General features: G+C 43.4%; 1 protein-coding gene across 16 annotated transcripts in view; it reads left to right on the top strand.

The window, feature by feature from the left end:
- Positions 1 to 20969, top strand: part of BAALC (BAALC binder of MAP3K1 and KLF4) — an 83313-nt gene that overhangs the window by 9450 nt on the left and 52894 nt on the right. The window contains exon 2 of one of the 16 annotated variants that reach the window (XR_005055227.2): positions 7369 to 7550. The exons of 14 other annotated variants lie outside the window; for them this stretch is intronic. Coding sequence is in view for 1 of the 2 variants with exons in the window: in XM_036995873.2 (XP_036851768.1) it covers positions 1863 to 1891 (29 nt within the window). In the remaining variant the exon portion in view is untranslated. Of the gene's footprint in view, positions 1 to 1862; positions 2442 to 7368; positions 7551 to 20969 lie in introns of those variants that run through there. One more of the 16 variants, XM_036995873.2, reaches the window with a different exon arrangement.

Here is a 20969-nt window from a genome sequence, read left to right on the forward strand (position 1 = left end):
AATCAAGCCAAGTGTTACTTATTTTCTTAACCTGGTTACTTCTAATAAAAATGAAGGTGATTTAAGAGAAAAGTATTGTTTCAATAATGCAGTCTTATCTATACTAAATCCTAATACTAGTCATTGAGATGTAAACTCGATCCAGAATTCCAGTTTCCCCATGATACCTGGCTATGATTCTCAATTAGACTCTTCATATTTCTAGTTCTCATATTCAGCCATGCATTCTTAATCTCGTCAAGTTCTTCCAGAATGGAAAATCCAACTCCAGATGTTGCTACTTAACCTAATAACAATTTTTCTATCTTGCCTAAAAGCCACAAAACTGCAAATAGTAATAGAAATGAAACCCAGAATAGAAGCGCCAACCTTCCGAGGCTCTCTCAACTGAGCAGTGATGAAGATCTAGCTGCACCCTTTACTGCGCCCCCTCTCAGCATGAAGCAGCCAGAGCAGTCGTCGCCCCCTTTCCCTAGCAGCAGCTAGAGTCTCTAGAGGGAAGAATGAGACAAGGGACCATAGGCTTAGAATAAGGTGAGAGCCTCTGGAGAAAGCAAGGCAGGATATTTGCAGTCAGAGCAATGTAACTACATGCTAGGAACACCCCCCTACTAAAACTATGTTGAACATTAAGCTGTAGAATCATTCTTCAGCGAGATCAGTTAATGTTCCCCAGATAAAGAAGAGTAGCACATGTTTTATTATGCTAATCATTTGTAATCGTGTGTAAGATTCACTTTAGCATACTAAAAGGCCCAGGCCTCTGTGCTGTCTTTCCTCCTCCAGATCTGACGAGCAACTAACTGCAGACCCAGCTGTAGACGGCATAGTAAAAGGCAGGATTCTTTAGCAAATAGACAATACCTCAGCCCACCTTGGGAGCTGAGCAGGCAGCCTTTTGATATGCTCCCAGACCAAGGCGCCGGTGTCCCAGAGAGAAATCAAGGCAGGAAATTCCTTATGTTAATTTTTAATATTCAGAGAACACTTAACAAGTCCTTCTCCAAGCCTTTAGAGACAGGCTCTAAAGCCTTTTTGGACAGGCTCTAACACAAGACCCCAAATCCCTTACTCTCTCTCGAGCTCCACCCCCCTTCAATATGTAGATGATCTCCTCCCGTGCAGTCTCTCCCTACAAACCTCTCAACAGGATACTATTCTCCTTTTATACTTTCTCTCAGAACACAGCTATCAAGTTTCACCCTCCAAAGTTCAGCTGTCTGCCGCTCAGGTCACATACCTGGGAGTTCAGCTCTCCCCGCGCTACAAAGCCATTACCTCAGACAGGAAAAAACTTCTCCAAACCATACCCATTCCAAACACCAAGCAACACCATCCCTAACTCCCAAATAGCAAAGACCATACACAGTAATCCTTTCCACGCCAACTGCAGTTAAACTCCAGGGTCTTCCCCACTAGATACACAACTCCCACCGTAAGCCATTTGTCTCAGTTTATTCCCCTCCCATCAAATCTCCCACAGGTTCCTACTCCACCCTGATGGGACCTCTTACTCTCCGATTTTGCGCTGCTCATCTCCACTTCCACTCATCACTGAAGAAGTTTCTGCCAGCACGGAGTCCTAAGACCTCCCTTACATCCGCCATGCATCATGCTTCAGGATTATTAACCCTGGTCTCAACACTTATTCTCTCACCAGACCTATTTTCCCAATGCCAGCTCTTTCTTTTTCAAACTGTCCAAAAGATTGCACCATCAAGGATTCCCTTTGCCCTACAGGTCGCTTTGCTGCCTACACATAGGTCCCCATCAATGCTATAATTCAGCCACCCTATGTAAACATAGCAATCAGCCCAAATGCAAAAAATTTCTAACCAAGCCTTAACCAGCTTATATTACAGGATTACCAACCCCTCTCCAAAGACGATGATCTTTATTGAACCTGGAAAATGCCATCGCCACTGCAGACCAAGGGCTCATCTGAGGACCACCCCTCATCAATACAAAAATGAACTTCATCGCCCCCAATCAGCAAGAAGCAGTTACCGAAGACTAACCTTCACCCCTTCCCAAATCCTCTACCACTTATAAAACAGAAAAGGGAGGAATGTCAGAATATATAATTTATCCTCCTTTTGCCCCATGGTCCCAAGCACATAAGCCGGTGAGAATTACACCTGGGACTTGCCTGGGCTTCCCCCGCCTTATCTCTCAACATCCCGACCCTCCCCCAAAGCAATAGGCCGAGCGGATCCGCCACAATAAAAGGCACCACGCTGCTGCTCCCCCCTCTCTTTCTCTGTTTGTCTCGCTGCTCTCTTTGTCTCTGTCTCTCTGTCCTGCCGCGCTCTCTCTCTCTCTCTCTCTCTCCCTCCTGTCTCTCTGTCGCTCTCTCTCTCTCCTCCCCTCTCTCTGTCTCTCCCGCTGCTCCCTTCCTCCCTCTCTCTCTCTCTCTCCCTCTCTCTCTCTCTCTCTCTCTCTCCCCCCCACCCCCCGTCTGGGGCAGCCACTTTCGCCTTCAGATAATAAAATCTTTTGCGTGGTCCCGTGTCTCCTGAGTCATTCTGGGTAAGGAGGGTCGCAGGGAGATACCCTTTCATTTAAAGTCTGGGAAAAATCCCTCGAATTGCTTAGGAGCTCAAAGGCCAAGAGAAAACCTTTTTATTCTTTGTGTTTAAAAAAATATCTGGAGATAGTGGCTGCCGAAGTCTAGTTTGAATGGAGGAAGAGCAGGGAAAGACCACGGGTAAGTGAAGGGATTTTTCTCCCTTTTTTCCTTTCAGTACAAAGCAAATGTAGTTGAGTTCAGGTACACAACATCCATGACAGATGCATATTGTGACTCCAGTGTTATTCTCCCCCTTTCAGTCTCCCCTCCAACCCCCACAATCGGCTCAGGCAGAACAAGCTGTTTTATATTCTGCCCAGCTGTTTTCTGGGACTGCAGATTGCTTTATGGATGTAGAAACTGGGCCTGTGGAGTGTGAGTGAGTGTGTGTGTGTAGGGACCAGCTCTCAGGGCCTCAAATGCCTGTGCGGTTATGTAGGTTGGCTGCACAGTGTTCTGGTTGGTATGCCCCGTATCAGCTTGGGGGCTCCGTGTCGTTCTTCACGTCACAAGGGAACATGGGATCTTTTCAAAGCACTTCCCAGGTCCTGTCACTCTCTTGTTTGATTCTGCCTGGCAGCTTACCATTCTATATACGTAGAATCAAATCCCAACCGCTTTTCGTGACCTGCATAAACTGGTGCCTGCTGCTCCTCCGGTTTGGTTTATCATGTCCATTCTCTGTTGCGCGGACTGTTGCAGCCCGGCTGACTTCCTCTCTGTTCTTTGAACACCCCAGCTCTTTCCTGCTGCCCTTGCTGGAATGTGCCCCTCGCCCACCTTTCCCCAGCTGACTCCACCTCACTATTCAGCTCTTAATTCAGATGGCCCCTCCTCAGGGATAACAACCTTCCTCAATTACTGTCTGATTATTTCCTTCCTGATATTGCAGCCTGCTTTGTCTTATTTATTTATTGTTTGTTTCTTTACTACTTCACTCCATGAGGTCAAGGGCCTGACAATCTAATTCTCTAAGGTAGCCCAAGTACTAGCACCTTGCTGGGACAGAGCAGGCACTCAGTGAGTATTTGTTGAATGAAGGGAACTCTACTCACCTTTTTTTTTATTTGAAGTATCACTGATATAGCTTATATTCAAGTATACAACACAGTGGTTTAACAGTTACCCATATTATTGAATGTTACCACCACTAGTGTGGTTGCTGTCAACATAGGAAGATCTTACAGAATCATTGGCTATATTCTCCATGCTGCACTATCTCCATGACTAACTTACATTATGATTGAGAATTTTTGTGCCTCTTTATCCCCCTCACCTCCCCACCCACCCACTCCAGCCCCTCCCCCATGGTAACTCCCAGTCCCTTCTTAGTGTCCGAGTCTCCTGCTGTTTTGTTCATTCTGTTTTGCTTTGTTATTCTACAAATAAGTGAAATCATACGGTATTTGTCCTTCTCCACTCGGCTGATTTTTTGCACTGAAGAAAAAAACTGGAGGTAGGTAGCTACACTGTTCAAGGATGCTATCAAGAAGCTGGACTTTTTGGTATTTAAATACCCTGAATTTAAATCTTTTAGAATGGTCTTTTGATGTTAAACTCTGTGTGGTGTACGTGAGATGTGCGGTGGGCATTCCTTTCTTTGCTGCTTCATTTTCCTGCAGAGTTAATGCCAGCCAGAAATGGATGTGCCAGCTGATACTCTGTGGCACTGATTTCCAATTTGTGGGAACATTTGTGGAGGTTCATACTGATGCTGAGGCTGGTGGGGGGTGCTCTGTTGGGGAAGCAGCAGACAGCCAGTTGGCTAATATAAAGAGTTGACAGTATTTCCTGTGGAAGTTCAAAAAAAATCACCCTATTGTCTCTAGGGATTGTGGACTTCAGGGTGTGAGGAATCTGAAAGGATTTGTAGAGAATAGCAGGGCTGTTTGGGAAGCTGGTTGTCATAACAACAGGGCACAGCAGTGGCTGTAGCTTGCGTACCCTTCATAAGAGGAATGATTCAGGTTTAAGCACGAAACTGAGGCCTCATTAAATTATTACATCCAAGAATCACTTTTCAAGGACACTCTTCATAGCAGCCAGAGTCAGATTTGCTTGCTGGGGTAATACATGACGTGTGTGCAAACACCAGTGAGTCCAGCCACTGCCTCCTGAGCATGGCTTCCATTGATGCATGCCCAGGCATTGCATATTTACTACCTAAGTCCACTCCCCCCATCTGACAGGTGAGAGAAGTCAGCCAGGTGAGGTGACTTGCCCAAGTGCATGCAGGTTGCAAGTGGCTGAGCAGGGTTTGGAACCAGGTCTGTCTTGTTCTAAGCCCTGCGGTCTTCCCTCTGGGCCAGCCCCTTAGCTGATCACTAGCCCAGTCCTCATTGCCTCCCTCATAGACGTTCAAAACAGCCACTCCAATGCCTTTCACACCATGACCAGGTGAATATTCCCGAAGCACAGCTGGGACCATTAGCGTGTGATTCACCTGCTCAGAGCCCTTCAGATTTCTTTACCTCCTGAATGCAAAGGTCTGGGCTGGCATTTAAGGATTTCTCTGCACCCTCATCTTGAGCTAGTTGTCTGCAAGTCCTTTCCACTCAGCCTGCCTCAGGTGCTGCCCTTTGCCCGGAGTGCCCTGCCCTCTTGCCTCCCCAAACCCCCCAAAAGGCCTACAGCTCTGTGAGTCTGCCTCAGTCACCTGTTCCGTTCTGGCACACCCCTCTATTCTGTTTTGAATTTTCTTATTTATGGCCATGACTTATTTCTGCTGTCAGACTGCATACTCTGCAGGGCTGTCAGGAAATAGACTTGGAGATGGAATTTTACTGGGGAGAGCTTTGGGGAGCACCACTGTGAGGGGCAGACTGGGTGGAGGGAGGAGTGGAAATGCCGCTGTACAAAGACTCAGCTGACTCTCAGGGAGTTCTGGAGCTGGGGTGGCCCTTCAGATATTATAATGAGAGGCATTTTTACTCTATGTCAACCAGGTATCAGATGCAGGCTGCCCCCAGCAAGGAGAAGTAACCTTGGGTGGGTCACCTCCTTCCATGGAGGGCAAGTCCTAGAGAGGCACTCAGCTGTGGGCCTTCAGTGGTTACCTCTCCTGGCAGCTGGAGGAGCTGGTGGTCATCATGTAGGGAGATCCCTCTGGGCACCACAATGACCTCTGCACACAGAGACCACATGCCTTATGATCATTATCTGTCAGCTTCCCTAGTGGCTGCACAGCTGATTCACTTGGGAAACCTAAAATAGAGGCCCCATCCTTAGGGCTTCTGATGTGGTAGGTGGGGTGGGGCCAGAAATCTCCCATGTTTAGCAAGTTCTCTAGGTCAGTGCAGAGTGGAGTTCCACAGGTCTGGGGTGGGCCTGAGATTCTGCATTTCTACCAGGCATCCAAGTGGTGCTGATACTGCTGGTCCATGCACCTCTCAGAGAAGTGAGGTCCTAGGTCAGAGAAGTTGATAAACGTTTTCCGTAAAGTTCTAGGTGGTAAACTTTAGGCTGATAAATTCTAGGCTTTGTGGGCCACAAGATCTTTGTTGCAACACTCAATTCTGCTATTTTTAGCACCAAAGCAGGCATGGACAATACATTAAATGAGTGTGGCTAGGTGCCAGGGCCTTTGAGGTGACTGTGAGGCTCAGCCAGGTTTAAGAGACACTGTCTTTCACCCAAAGATGGATTAGAAGACAGAAAAGAACAGGAATTAGTCCCAAACCTCAAATGTGCCTCTGAATAGCTCACATTGACTAAGCCCTAGAACAGTGTTGGTAGAATGAACAATAAATGGGATTAAGTGAACTTCTCACCTTGAAGGCAATTTTTAAAGGTTATTAAGGGACCTTATAACATTAAGTCATTAAGGTATTAGATATTTTATTATGCAAATCAAGCTCTTGAGTGAGATTTGGGAAGAAAATAGTATTATGACACCAGCCAGAGTAAGGCAGTTCCTGGTTATCTGAGGAGCTCTTACTCCAGGAATGTTGGGACTCTGGTGTCCCTTCAGTACCTGTCACCACTGATTCACAGCTGGAAGGGTAGCTGCCAGAGTTGCATTTCCCAACTGGCCCTCATTCAGTCTGTGTTTTTCTAAGGGTGGAGAGCTCTGCTGCTAGGAGGTGTGAGGAATAATCATCTCCCTTAGGTCTCTCTGAGCTTGGCTCACCTTTCTTTAAGTTACCCCCACAGGCTGAAACGCTGGAGTTGGAAATGTTTAAAAAGTCACTGCACGACTGGTTGTGAGTCTGGGCAGCTGATAAATGGGTTGCTGTTATGGTGTTTACTTCTCAGAATCAGGTGTTCCTTTGTAGAGGCAGGGACTTCTAGCTATTACATAAGGCTTCAGAAAATACCCAGTGAGCTTAGGGAAAACATTATTTGAATAGAAGGTGCCAAAATGTTAGCAAAAGGACCCAGGAGAATGTGCCCATGCCCGTTAGCCTTAGTTTTTTTCCTTTTGCACATGAATTCAAAATTCACACTATTCTTGGAGCCCCCAAATTCTGTAGCCATAAACAAAAGTCAGTGAGAAACATAATAAAAGCTTATATGAGGTGATTTAGCCATGCATACGCGCGCGCGCGCACACACACACACACACACACACACACACACACACACACACACACACACACACACACACACACACACACTCCCTGAGATTATATTGGCAACTGAGCATGTCTCTTCCCAGCAGATACCAACTAGTTGCAATTGCTCAAAACAGTTCTGGAACACCTTAATTGTAGTGCCAGGCATTTTATAAACATAACATTTCAAACATATATAAAAGTTTAATACTTTAATAAAACCACATACACATGTATTTTACACAGATTGGAAGACTAGTACAGCAAACCTCCATGTGCCCATCACCCAGCATCAGCAACTGTCAACACATGGCAAGTCTTGTTTCATTTCTACCTCTCCCTTCCCTTCACCAATTGGACCAGTTTGAAGCAAATTCCAGGAGTCATGTCCCTTCATCCATAAAGTCTTTAGCATGGATCTCTAAAAGGTAAGGACTCTTTTTAAAAAGATAAGACTGAATCGTTTCAAATTGTCATTTTTGAAAGTTGAAGTGGTGTAATATCAGCAATGCTATATGCTTCACAATATATAACCTTCCTAATGTATAACCATAATACCATTATCACACCAAAAATTAATGAAAATTCCAATAATTCTCTAACCAGAATTCAATGTCCAAATTTCACAAGTGGTCTCATAAATATTTTTTCTATAATTGGCTTGTTTGAATTGGGATAGAAACAATGTCCACACATTTATTTCATTGATATTTTTCTTATTTCTTTTAATTTATGTGTTTCTCACTTCCTCGCCCTTTCAATTTTTATTTGTTGAGGAAACCTGTTTTTTCTGATCTGTAGAGTTTCCTGTTTTTTTGAAATTTCCTGATTGTGTCCTTATGTTGTTTAATATGTCCCTGTATTCCCTCTAAAGTAGTACTTAGAGCTACAAGCTTATGGGGTTCAGGTTCAGTTTCTAGCACAAGAATACTTCATATGTGATGATATACTTTTCCCATTGCAACACGTCAGGAACCACACAAGATCTGGTATCTCTCATTTTTGTGATGGTAAGATCGGCAGAGACAGCCCCATCACCCGCTGTGGAATTCCTCATTAGCTGGCAGTCATTGGTGATCAGCTGTCAGTCACTGATGATCATTCAGTAGGAATTGCAAAATGGTGATACTCAACCTTTCTTCCAACATTTATTAGCTGGCGCTCTTTTTTAAAGGATAACTTTTCCTTATTGCCCATTTGGTTTCCCTGAAAAGGTGGAGTAAATGCCTACTTCTTTCCCTTTAGTTACCAGCTGTCAGTGTATTCCCTAGTTTCCTCCAAACTTCTTCATTTTTTTTTTTTAAGTATCATTGAAGCACATCTTCTGAAGGTTTCATGCTAGTGGGAATCTCTTGATCCCTGACTCCTTTTTACGCAGTTCCAGTAGTCTCTGATAGTCCTTGCCTCCTGGTATGATTTGTTTTTCTAGGCTTAGCTTGTATTTTCCTGTGTTAGACTTGGAATTAGACATTTCTCTAAGGAGCCCCAGTTCCTTGAATTGAAATTTGGTATTTACAAACTACAGCCTGGGCACCTGGCATGCTCATTGCTACTGGATCAGTAGTTGTTTAAGTTCATGTCTTTTCCATGGAGTTGTTTTCTTTTTCAAAGGGACAGTATATTTGTCTTGATATTATCAATTCAAAACTTCCAATTGTAGAGCTTTTCCTTAAATTTTTTTATTTTATATTTGTTCTTTTTTTTTTTAGATGCTGAAAATTTTGGTTCCTAACAACATTAGAAGTACTTATTTGTCTTGTCTTATAATACATCTAACAATATGATTACTGAAGATATTCTAAAATTTTCATGGGGTTTTTCAATCCTTAGGGTGTATCCCAAAGAGGTGTATAGTTAGGTTGCTGTTTTTAAAGTCACTTGAAATAATTTCTTGCTGTGCCATGTAGCCATCAATTTAGTAGGTTCATTTGATTTTGCTTTTGTGACAAAATTGCTGTTTTTAAATTTCAGTTTAATATTGTTTTATGTTGCGATAAAAACTACATGGTTCCAATGACAAATCTACAAAACAAGCTACATTAAGAAGTCTAGCTTTCATCTCTGCCCCCTGTAGTCTATTCCCTTTGTCCTTTTGTAGATAACCATTTATTAGGTTTTTGGCTTATCTTTTCATTAAACAAAATAAGTGTATACACAGTTACAGAGGCACACCTCACTTTATTACACTCTGCTCTCTTGTGCATCACAGATAACTGCATTTTACAAATTGAATGTTTTGGCAAACTTGCATCGAACAAGCCTATTGCTGCTATTTTTCCAACAGCATTTGCTCACTTCCTGTTTCTGTGTCACGTTTTGGTAATTCTTGCAATATTTCAAACTTTCTCACTGTCATATCTGTGCTTTTGACTCACTGAAAGCTCAGGCGGTAGTTAGCATTTTTCAGCAATAAAGGATTTTTAAATTAAGGTATGTACATTGTTTTTTTCGACATGACACTATTGCACACTTAATACAGTAGTGGAAACATGGCTTATATGGCTTATAGTGGAAACTGGGAACCCAAACAATTCATTTCACTTTTCTTATTGTGATATTCACCTTATCAGAGAGGTCTGGGTCTGAACCCTCAATATCTCCAAGGTTTGCCCGTATATATAGTCATACGCTCTCCCTTTTAAAAATAAAAGGTAACACACTATACTATTTTGTGTCTTGGCCTTTTCACTTAATGTATTTCAGAGATCAGTTCAAAAGAGTATAAATAAATTCCTCATTCTTTTTTATAGCTACAATTGTGTGAATATGTCCTAGTTCATTAAATCAGTCTCCTACTGATAGCCACTGGGTTTGTTTCTAGACTTCAGCTGTACAAGTAATCTTGTGTGTGTGTGTGTCTCATTTTGCTAGTGTATCTTTAGGTAGATTCCAATAGTGAGATGGCTAGGCCAAAGGCTGAATGCTGGGTATTGCCAAATCCTCCTCCGCAGGACTTGTATATTTTGCCTTCTCTCCAGCAGTGTATGAGAATGCCTGCTTTTCCATACGTTTTACAACTGAGTACATTGTCACCTTAGGGGGTTTTGTCACTGTAATAAGTAAGAAATTGTAGCTTATTTACTTTTAATGTGCATCTCTATGAATGAGATTGCTCTCTTTTCATAAGATTTGGGGCAAACTGTCTTTTCCCCCCTTTACACAGTCTGTTCACATCTCTAAGCCTGTTCTTTTGACCATATTCAGTAGTTGCAAATCTTGAAGATGACAGATATTTTAAAAAGTCCCTTAAGCTACTTGGTGAATAAAATTGTTGTGTCTTTGCTGCCAGATGGAGCGGCTGGGAGCGGGCTGGGCATCTCCCTCTTAGTCCGGTTCCAGGGCTCTCCCATGCGGTCTTTCTTCACAGGCCAGTTTGGGCTTCCTCACAGCATTGGTGGCAGGCAGTGTTTAGGGAACCACTCTGAGATTCAGCACACATCCCAGCTAAAAAAGCAGAAGCTGTAGCCCCTCTATGATCTAGCCTTGGAAGTCATACAGTGTCACTTCTCCTGCATTCTGTTGGTTATGAGTCACAAACTTGCCTAGATTCAAAGGGAGGGAATTAGCCCTTACCCCTTGATGAAGGAATAGCAAGGTTCTAGAAAAGCATGGCAGTTTTAAGAACTGTGAAGGGTCTGAGCTTTTACCTGACAAGGTAGCCTATGACATTTTCTCTGAAGCTGGTGAGACATGAGACTTGTGGGTCAGAAATAAAGGACTTTATTATATGGCCAGCAAGCCTTATGAGCATCAGTGTATTTGCATCAGGTCCCCTTTCCTACAGGTATCAGGGACCACACAGATGGGTTCAAAAGGATTCCTGCACGAACAGTGGATTGCATGACAGGTTTCTGTGCCTAGTAATCTACTGAAGCTCTTCTCACAGAGTGATCTTGTCAGTGCAGAGTCAGCATTCATTACCCTTGACCTCTCTGCATCTCTCAGCACCTGTGTATCTCTGCTCACTTCCTCCTCCCTATTATGGAAATCAACTTCTCCCTTAGTTTCACTGCCACCACTGCTGGTGAGTGTCTCTTCTACCTCTGTCTTCGTCTACTCTTCCTCACTCTCCTTCCCAGTTCCCACACCCCGACCCACAGGGGCCTGGCTGTGCATGCCCTGCCCCCGCTCCCCGTCCTCATTCAGTGCGCCTGCTCCTGGTGAGCTCATCCACACCTCTGACTTCACTTATGCCCTTGTGCTGCTCCATGATTCTCTCTTCTGATTCCAGTTCCACATTTCCAACTGCTCACAAGACATCTGACGACTATCAGCCAGGTGCCTCAAATTCAGCTTGCCCCAAGCCAAGGTACCTCTTCCACACATCTGCCCCTCCCGTGTGCTCCCTCTCAGCTCACTACAAGCGCCCTCTGGCTCTCCAGGTGAAAGACTCTGGAGTTATTTTTGTTTTGCTCCCATCTTTCTGTCTCTGCACATCTAATGTGAAACCAAATCCCGCAGACTGTCTCTGACATCTCTTGTGATGAATAGAGTCCTTCCTTCTAGTCCCAGGATCACTGCCCTAGTCCAGGCTCTTAATGATGCTTAGTTTTGATTCACCTCCAGTTGACTGAGCCTGGGTTCGGGGTAACCTGATGGCAAGGCAGGTGTCCCCTTTCCTTCTTGGTGCTCCTGCTTGTCTCTCCCCGAACTACAGGCTTAGTTGCATTTTATGTATTTCTCCTTCCCTTCCTTCCTCTCCACAAATATTCTTCAGCACCCATTGTGGGGTGGGTACTGTTTTAGATACTGTAGCAGTGAACAAGACAGATAAGACTGCTCTTGGGGCTTACATTCAGGCTGGGGGTAGTGGTGATGGGCAGAGAAATAAATAAGCAAGGTGATTTTAGGTATTGGTAAGCACCATGAGTAAAACCAAGGTAATGAGTCTCAATTTTTTTTATTTGTTGCTTTTTTGTTTGTTCATTTATTTTTTAGATTCCATATAGAAGCGAAATCATACAGTATTTGTCTTTCTCTGAGTTATTTCACTGAGCATAATATCCTCTGGGTCCATCCATGTTGTCACAAATGGCAAGATTTCTTTCTTTTTATGGCTAATATTCTACTTAATTTAATTCTAATATTAATTGAATATGGCTAATATGTACCACCTTTTCTTTATTCATCTATCAATGAACACTTCAGTTGCTTCCATGTCTAGGTGATCGTAAATATAGTGGTTGCCATAAGGCATGGGGGTGGGAGAAGGGCAAAATAGGTGAAGGGGATAAAGATGTACAAACTTCCAATTATAAAGTAAATTAGTCACAGGGATGAAAAGTACAGCATAGGGAATATGGTCAATACTATTGTAATAACTGTAAATGGTGACAGATGGTAACTACACTTATCATAGTGAGCATTTCGTAATGTATATAAATGTCAAATCACTATATTACACACCTGAAACTAATATATTAACTCTATTTCAAGAAAAATTTTATTTAAAAGCCAAGATAGGGGGAGGGTGGTGGGGGAGGGAGGGAGATTGTGGGGTATCATGATTGGTGCACATGATGTGTGTGGGGTCACGGGGAAGACAGTGTAGCTCAGAGAAGACAAATAGGGACTCTGTGGCATCTTACCACACTGATGGGCAATAACTGCAATGGGGTTTGGGGGGGACTTGATAATAAGGGTGAATGTAATAGCCACATTGTTTTTCTTGTGAAACCTTCGTAAGAGTGTATATCAGTGATACCTTAATAAAAAAAAAAAAGCCAAGATAATGAAAGGGAGAGTAACTGGTGATGGGGGTGGGAGGAGCTAACAGATTAAGTGGCAGGCCTCTGAGAAGTGGTATTGAAGTAAACTGTGTGTGACAAGCAGTGTAACCTTTTGGATGTTAGGGGCCAGAGTGCTTCAGGAAGAGCCACCAGCAAGTGCAAAGGACCTGAGGCTGGAATGAGTTTGATGTGACTGAGGCACAGAAGGAGGCCACAGGGACTGGAAGGTATGAAAGGGGTGAGCAGTAGGAGAGGATCTGTGCAGGGGATGGAATAGAAGGCTTGGTGATGGGCAAGAGTCTGGCCTTCACACCAGTGGCAGTGGGAAGCAGGGCTCGGACAAGGCCCCTGCTGGAACTTGAAGCCTCTCATTTCTGACATTTCCTTTCTTCAGTCATTCCTCACACCGCTGCCAGAGAGGCTGGAAGTGGATGTGGTCCTGTCACTCTCCAGCCCAAAAACCTTCCATTGAGCCCGGTTTCCTACCAGACAAATAATGAAGTTTTCTGCAAGGCATTCTAGGCCCTTGACCATCTGGCCTGAACCTCTGTCCCTACCAGTTCCACTCTGAGTCCTTACTGATTCCTAGGCCTGCCCTTTCCCTTCTGCACTGACTGTCTTTAGTGTCATAGTTTCCAGTGATGGGACATTTTACCTTCATACTTGCTTACTGTACAAGTCTGCACCTCCCCCACACACCACTGCAAAACTGCCCTATGTTCTCCCCAGGTGGAACAAATCTCTCTTTCCCATGAATCTGCTTTTCCCCCTTTTCATTATTATTTTCACTGCTATCTGGTCTGCACTGTGTACATGTACAGAGGTCTGCCCTGCCACAGGATTGAGGGTTCCTGGGGGCAGAAATTGTATCTTGCTCACCACCTGTTCCTGATGAAGTCCTGTATAGCTCTGCTAATGTTTTCTGAGATTGACAAGGTAAGCACAGAGCCACTTTGCTATCCTATCTTACACTTGAAGATGATGAACTGTTGCTCCGCCCTTAAGCTGTGGGTTTTCAGGCATGACTGCATGGACATTTAGCTGTGTGGTTGCACGGCTGCACAACTGCATGCTCCAGTGAACATGTCAGTGCTTCGCTGCCTGACCTCAGGGTTGTGTGTCTGGACCGCATGGCTGCATAGTTATATGGCTGTTTAGCTACATGAGCATATGGAAGCATAGCTGTCAGCCACAGCGTGCATGGCTGAATGGCTGGGTGGCTACTTTACCAAGTGGCTGTGTGGCTGCATAGTCAGTATCTCCATCACTGTGACATAAAACCGTCCCTCTTGTCTTTTTGTGAGTTATGTCACAGTTTCCACCAATATCCTGAGGCTGGCTGTGCTTTCCACAAGGAAGCCATTGGCACTTTGGGTGGGACTGCTGCCTGCACTACTAAACATCAAGCATCCCCTGACCCTGCCACTGAATGGCATCGGGGCTCCTCTGTCCTCAAGACCACCACAGTGCCCCTGTGCATGTCTCAGCTACCCCAGTCTGTACCTAAGGCCCTGGGATCATGGGCACAAAGGGGATAAAGTGAAGGAAATCTACAAAGAAATCGTGGCCATCAGCAAAAACTTATAACTGAAAGGAATTCAAATAGTTGTTGACTACAAACTGTCATCCAGCAGGGCCCGCACCGTTTGCTGTTTCCTGAATGACCACACATTGTGGACACAGGAAACAGATCTGTCTTGGGAGAGGAGGTCATCTTTGCACAAGGGAGCCAGAATTCAAACCTCTGCCATTCTGTGCCGTGCTTGATTCTTAGAGTCCCAGAACAAGAGGGAAGGGATATACGTAAAAAAGGAAGCAGAATCTAAATACTGATTGTTGAAAAGAGAGCAGGAGAGAGCCTTGCTTCCCCAGACTGATTTTTTCCGGCCTCTGAAATACTTTTTCTCTACCAGGGACCTCCTTGAAGCAGGGCTTGAAATGCGGGAAGGGGGAGCACCTGGCGGCAGGTGCCCTCTAAGGAGACTCTGCCATGGGCAGCATGTTGGGGAGTGGGACACAGTGTTTACTGTTACCCAGAAAGACCTGATTTAATTTTTTTTTAAATCTCCATAGTGCTTAGATAAATATGTTTGCATGTGTCTCTGGGTTGTTGAATTTGTTCAAATCCAGTGAACACATTGCCATTAATAAGGTGCTTTTGCCTCTTGGAAAGCCTGGTAATAATCCTCTTAAAAGAAAATCATACCCATTTAATTTCTTCCTTCATGTATAATGCTAAGTACATCATCTAAACTGGACTGTACTACACGATGCCTAAAATGACTTGGCTTGCCTGTTACAGAACATATTAGGATGCTTTAAATCCAAATGGACTGTGAAAACACATATCTTATTATTTAATTCTAATGATTGGTTCATAAGACAAATTGAGGACTAAGAGTGGTATCTGGGGTGAAGTGTAATCCTTTTGCGTTCATGAGTCACTTCATTCCACTATTCTTTCCAAAATGGTGCCTGAGTATCTATTTTGTTATCCAAGTTTTAAGTTTCTTTGGTGCAGGTTTTGCTTTTGGGATGGTATAGAAGTAGACATTATTGAAGGGCTGACACTAAGATATACCAAATATCGATATCCTCCCAGTAAGAGAAGTGACCTTGCCTTTTACTCTGTATTAATGCATGAATGAATTTATTCAACAGTTATTAGGGAAGCCCTTAGGAAGTGTGCAGCATAGTCCTAGTCACTCAGGATAGATCCACGAAGAGCCCTGTGGGCTTTACAGTGTAGAGCAGCTCTGTGCAGTAGAACTTCCCATCATGATGGAGTGTCCTATGTCTGCAGTAGCTATTATGCCTATGGATCACTTGAAATGGGGCCAGTGCAGCAGGGTTTTTCATATGCCTTAATGTTAATTTAAATATGCATAGCTCAAAGTAGTAAGTGGATACCACATTAGACAACACAGATAGAAGACGAGCTAGAGGACAAACTGATTCACACAATTAATTAATTACAGTTGTTGTAAGTACTGCAAAAGAGAAGCCAGGTACTATGGGAAAATAAAACTAGGAATGTAACATAATCTAAGGGTTAGCCTAGACTTCTGTAAGATACTGACAGTTGTGTTAAAAACTGAAGAGTGCTCAGGATTCACTAGGTTGAGGTTGATGTGGGGAACCATGTTACCGAAAGGGACAGCAGGCACAAAGGCCTCGGGGCAGGGAGAGGTGGCGCTGCCCAGGCAATGTGAAGAGAACATCAGGAAAGCAGTGAGCAGAGGAGGCAGGACTCGGGAGTAGGTGGGGCTGGATCACATAGGACCCTGCTAAAGATCTTGGACGTAATCCTAACAGCAATGAGAAGCCTTGGAAGGATTTTGAGTAGTAGTTGGATCGAATTTAATTTTTAAAATTTTTAAATATTTTTCAGGTATACATGTGCAGTCTTTCAAGTCAGATAGCCTCTACAAGGCTTGCTATGAAAATCACCAAGTGCCCTGGTATGCTTCCTAGTTTGCAGTTCCGTAGAGATTACTACTGTCAACGCTTTCAGTTCATTCTCTTGGTATTTACTTTGATGTCTCTAAATAATATGCAAGGCTTACACTTTGATGTTTCACTTTAAGGTCAGGTCTGTTGATTACCCACATGCAAGGTGAGGATTTTGCTCTTGCACCCTTACCCCCCACCACTCCCAATGGAGTCGTAACACAATTTGGTTAGATCAATGTTCATTGTTTTTATTATTATTCCTTTGTAAACACTAGTCACAGCTGAACCATATGATATACTATGATTACTTTTCCTTTAACACAATATTTCATTTTTTGCTACACAAGAATTTGTCTTAAGAGGTTGAACTTACCACTAATTCACATTAAACTGTCCTCTGGCTGTGTAAATCTTTCAAAATGTTTAAGCACATTAGGAATCCTATCAATTACTTTCTTTTTGAAGAAATTGCCCTTGAAGCTTTCTGACCTGCTCCCGTCTGAGCTATTTGCTCTCCAGGCTAGCTGCACAGCTCTTGGCTCCAAATCTGTCTTCACTATTAACCTGAGGATCTTTCTGGTCTCTCTGTTGTGTTGAACTGATCCTGTATTTCCTGGATCCAGCATCTTCCTCTTTCTTGGCTGATTCTTTTATTTGGCCAAGAAATTGCTCACATAGCTTCCTGTGTGGGAGGTAATGTTTTTTGAGACTTTGCATTTCAAAAGTTTCTTTATGTCTTCTCTAGTTTATTGATAGTTTGGCTGAATGTAAAATTCTAGGATGGAAATCACATTCCCTTAGAGTTTTTAAAAGTACTGCTCCTGTTACCTGTATTAGTTAATCCTACCACCATTGCTAAGTTCCCACTTGGGTTAGTGGTCATCACTAGGCTTTTTCAATTGCCCTGGCAACACTAATTCTAAAGAACAAATTAAGAATTGATGGGTGGCTACAGGGACCTGTGGAGAGCAGAGAACAACAGTGAGGAGAGAGAAGGTGGACCTTGTAGAGGATTTCTGGGTTACCTATTCAGCAACTCATTCCTTTTTAAGCCATTCTGTAGGTTATGAGGGCAGAGGTTTTGATTATTTAGCCTTCCCTCAGCTCCATTCCCAACTCCTATGGGTTAATGCCATCAGATCTTGTGAAAGGAGAGGACTGCCAGGAGAAATCCTTAAGGGACAAAGCACTCTGTAATAGATTAGAAAGTGGACCTCAGTGGGGAAAAACTATTAGGGTCTCTAAGCCAAGAATTTTAAAGTGGAAAATTTAGATGTCTTTTCTTGGTGCTAGCATGGGAAACTATGGGCAAAGGACTCAGTGATCTTTCACAATCCTTGCTAGGAAAAAAATGGTCATGAGAAGAAAAAATTGTTTGTTCCAGCACAGTTTTCTTCATTTTTAGTACAAGGATTGTTTTATAGTGTCAAAAAAAGCTTAAAAAGTAAAACACCCAAACTGTCAGTATTCAGTGATGGGGAAAAGTTCACCCTCCCCAAATTGACAAAAAGCTATTATGAATTCAGTAATGCTTTTAAATGATTTTCCATTTTTGAGTCTACTTGTATTGGGAAAGCAGTAGTTCACATGTGAAACATACCATTTATCCAACCTATAGGCAATGCTTAATATGTTGTTGAGTCTACAGACCTTGCTATATATCCCACCTGGGCAGTGGTTTCCAAACATAACAGTCCTGACCAAGGTATCATTGGCCTGCAGTAAAATGAGGAATGGAGCCCGTGTGGCAAGCTTTTCCTAGTGTCACTACAATGTTAGTCCTACAAGGAAAGGGGCTGTGTCTTCTTCATATGTGTACTTCTATATCCCCTAGTACAGTGCCTGCCACATACAAAATCATTCAATTTAAAAGACAGTTTTTATTCTGATTCTGGTATATAGTAGTTTGAATTTTTTTAAGCTTTATTTGGCAAAATAAAAAGTCAACAACCCTGTGTGGTTTCCTGTATCAATTAGGATTAGGGTTAGTTGTGAAGCAGAACCCCCAAAAGTGGTGGTTCAAAACAAGATAGATGTTTATTTCCTTCCAGAACTGGTAGGGTGGCTTTAAAACTCCTCAAAGACTCAGGATTCTTCTAGCTTACTACTCTGCCATGCTCAGGTGGCCTTTGAACTTTTGGTCCAGGCATGACACCCACATTCCAGGAGCGAGATAGAGGAAGAGAAAGGAGAAGGACCTGCCTCCTTCCCTTTAGGAAACCTGGTAGCATCCTGAATCACTGATATCTCATTGGCCAGCACTTAGTCACATGACCACATCTAGTTGCAAGGGGGGCTGGGAAATGTCTTTTAGCTGATTGGCAGGTTAAAAACAAGATTCTGTTACTAAGGCAAAAGCAAATACTTAACATTAGATGGCAGCTAACAGTTTGGCACAGTTCCCCAAATGTTGGATCACTTTGGAAATATGGGAACCAGTGCTGCAGGCGGCTTTCCCCCTTCCATCTCCATTGTGTTGAATTATACAGGTTGAGATGTACCCTGGATTACTCCAGGACAGAGCTTGTCAGAATGTGGCAGAACTGCTCTATCCTCTTAAATGACTCATCTCTCTGCCCTCCCACCCTAAACAGTTGAGAACCCAGAGACTTTTCCCTCTCTTTGCTCTGACTCTGCTTTAGCTTCCTCAAGGCTGAGCAGCAGAGACCTCACCTCTGGCCTCATGTTCCCTCTGTCTCCACAACTCCCAGTTTACTCTTTTTTCCTTTATTAGTATAACTCTCCAATAGTGTGAGCTCCAGCAAGAGGCAAGGTTGCATTTGAATGACCACAAAAAATACAAAATTGAAAATGTGTGCAAATCAAATGGCTCTGAATGACTCCTGTTCCCTCCCTTACTTCTGTTCCAGTGTCAGGATTGTTCTGTCATCATTTCTGAAGGATATCCTTTTAGCAGTGGTTCCTGACCTGATTCCTCTCTTGCCTAGTTATACTGGGAAAGGAATTCAGGTATAAATCTATTAACTTATAAGGGTCCAAGAAGTCACCACCCCCAGGCAAGGTGACTTACTTCAGCAATTTGTAAATGGTACCTCAAAACCTTTTGATTTAATCATTCATATGTATAGCAAGAGAGTTGAATACTGAATTAAGATTAGCTCCTTTGAATGCCCAGAAACTGCTGTTGGGTGGCCTTTGGCTGGCTCTGCCCGTTTTTCACAGGGTAGCTGGAGCAGAGTGCAAACTCTAAGAGGGCTTCCTCGGTGGAGAATACATTAAGCACAGTGCCGAGCATCATTTGTACACTGAATTGAACTTTCTCTGTAGCAGGGCCCTTCTTTAAGTGTATCACCCTCTCAATTACTATTCCCGTTCTGTAGGTAATGAAATCGAGGCTTACAGATACAAAGGAACTTGCCCCAAAGCACACTGCTGGTGGAGCCAGGTTCAAACCAACTCGGCCTTATTCTTAAACCTTTCCCTGAAGCCATAGAGTCTCAGACTTTTAGAATTCATGGGCCAGTAAAATTTAAAAGGGAAAAAAATGTGCATAAAAAATTTAAAAGGAAAGAAAGATGTGACCGTGTGTGCATGCCAGTATAGAATAGCTAATTTTTTATTTTGCCATCAGGGCATGAAAAAGGCCTGACATTTATTATTACTATACACTCAGGAAGACCATTTCTAAATTAAGTTAACAAATATTTATTGAGCATCAGTTATATGCTAGGCACTCTTTTAGGCACTGCAGAATATAGTGACAGAATGAACAAAAATCCCTGCCCTCGTGCTTAAATTCTAAATAAGACATGATGGATTAAAAGAAGAAAAATAAGGGAAGTCCATAGTGTATTAGAAATGCATGCTCTAGAAAAAATAAGGCTGGTATTTTGGGGAGGAAGCCCCTGCAGAAGGTGAGGGAACACTCCAGTCTTGTGAAGGGAGGACACGGGCAGTTCTAGCTCACACACACACACACACACACACACACACACACACACACACACACACGCCCGCTGCCTCATCCCATTTCTCTCATTGTCCCCCGCACCAGGGGGCTCACCTCCATGACCTGACATCTGGAAACCTCTACCCTGTGCCCTCGCTCTTAGACATTGAAACGGGAAGGTCTGTCTGGTGAAGAGGGTTCAGACTCTGCTTCTGGCTTTGTTTCCTCCCAGCCTTACCTGCCTGTGGGCTTTCAATTCCCAGGCTACTGATTGGGTGAGGTTTTATTCTGCCCAAGCCGTGATCAAGGAAGTTCCTCCTTATGCCTCAGTGTAACTCAGCATTCCCAAAGAAGAACCAAGAAAACAAACATTTTTGCTTTTTGAAGGCAAAGGCTCTGGGGCCCTATCTGCCTTTTCCTTTGCTAGACTTGCTAAAAGAGTTGAGCTGGTGAGGACTGGTTTCTTTTCCCTGTGGGAAGAAAATTTATACAAAATATCCTTTCATTCCTTTTATAAAGGCTTAACTTTGGGGTTTTGTTGCTGAAGTTCTCCAGAGGGATATTTCTCAAACTCTAGAATAAGATAGTAGGGATATTTGGATCTCAGAAGTTCTGTTTCTCTTGATTGCCACCTATCTTATGTGACTTTTCCCACCTTATTAGTAGCCTGTGTTCCTCCAGAACCCGAGTTTCTGGTTCCTGAACCCTGGTTTTCGTATCTGTTATATTGGGATAATAAGAGTATCTACCTTACA

Source organism: Manis javanica, chromosome 2 (assembly GCF_040802235.1).
Source record: "Manis javanica isolate MJ-LG chromosome 2, MJ_LKY, whole genome shotgun sequence".
In the NCBI taxonomy this organism is placed as follows: domain Eukaryota; kingdom Metazoa; phylum Chordata; class Mammalia; order Pholidota; family Manidae; genus Manis; species Manis javanica.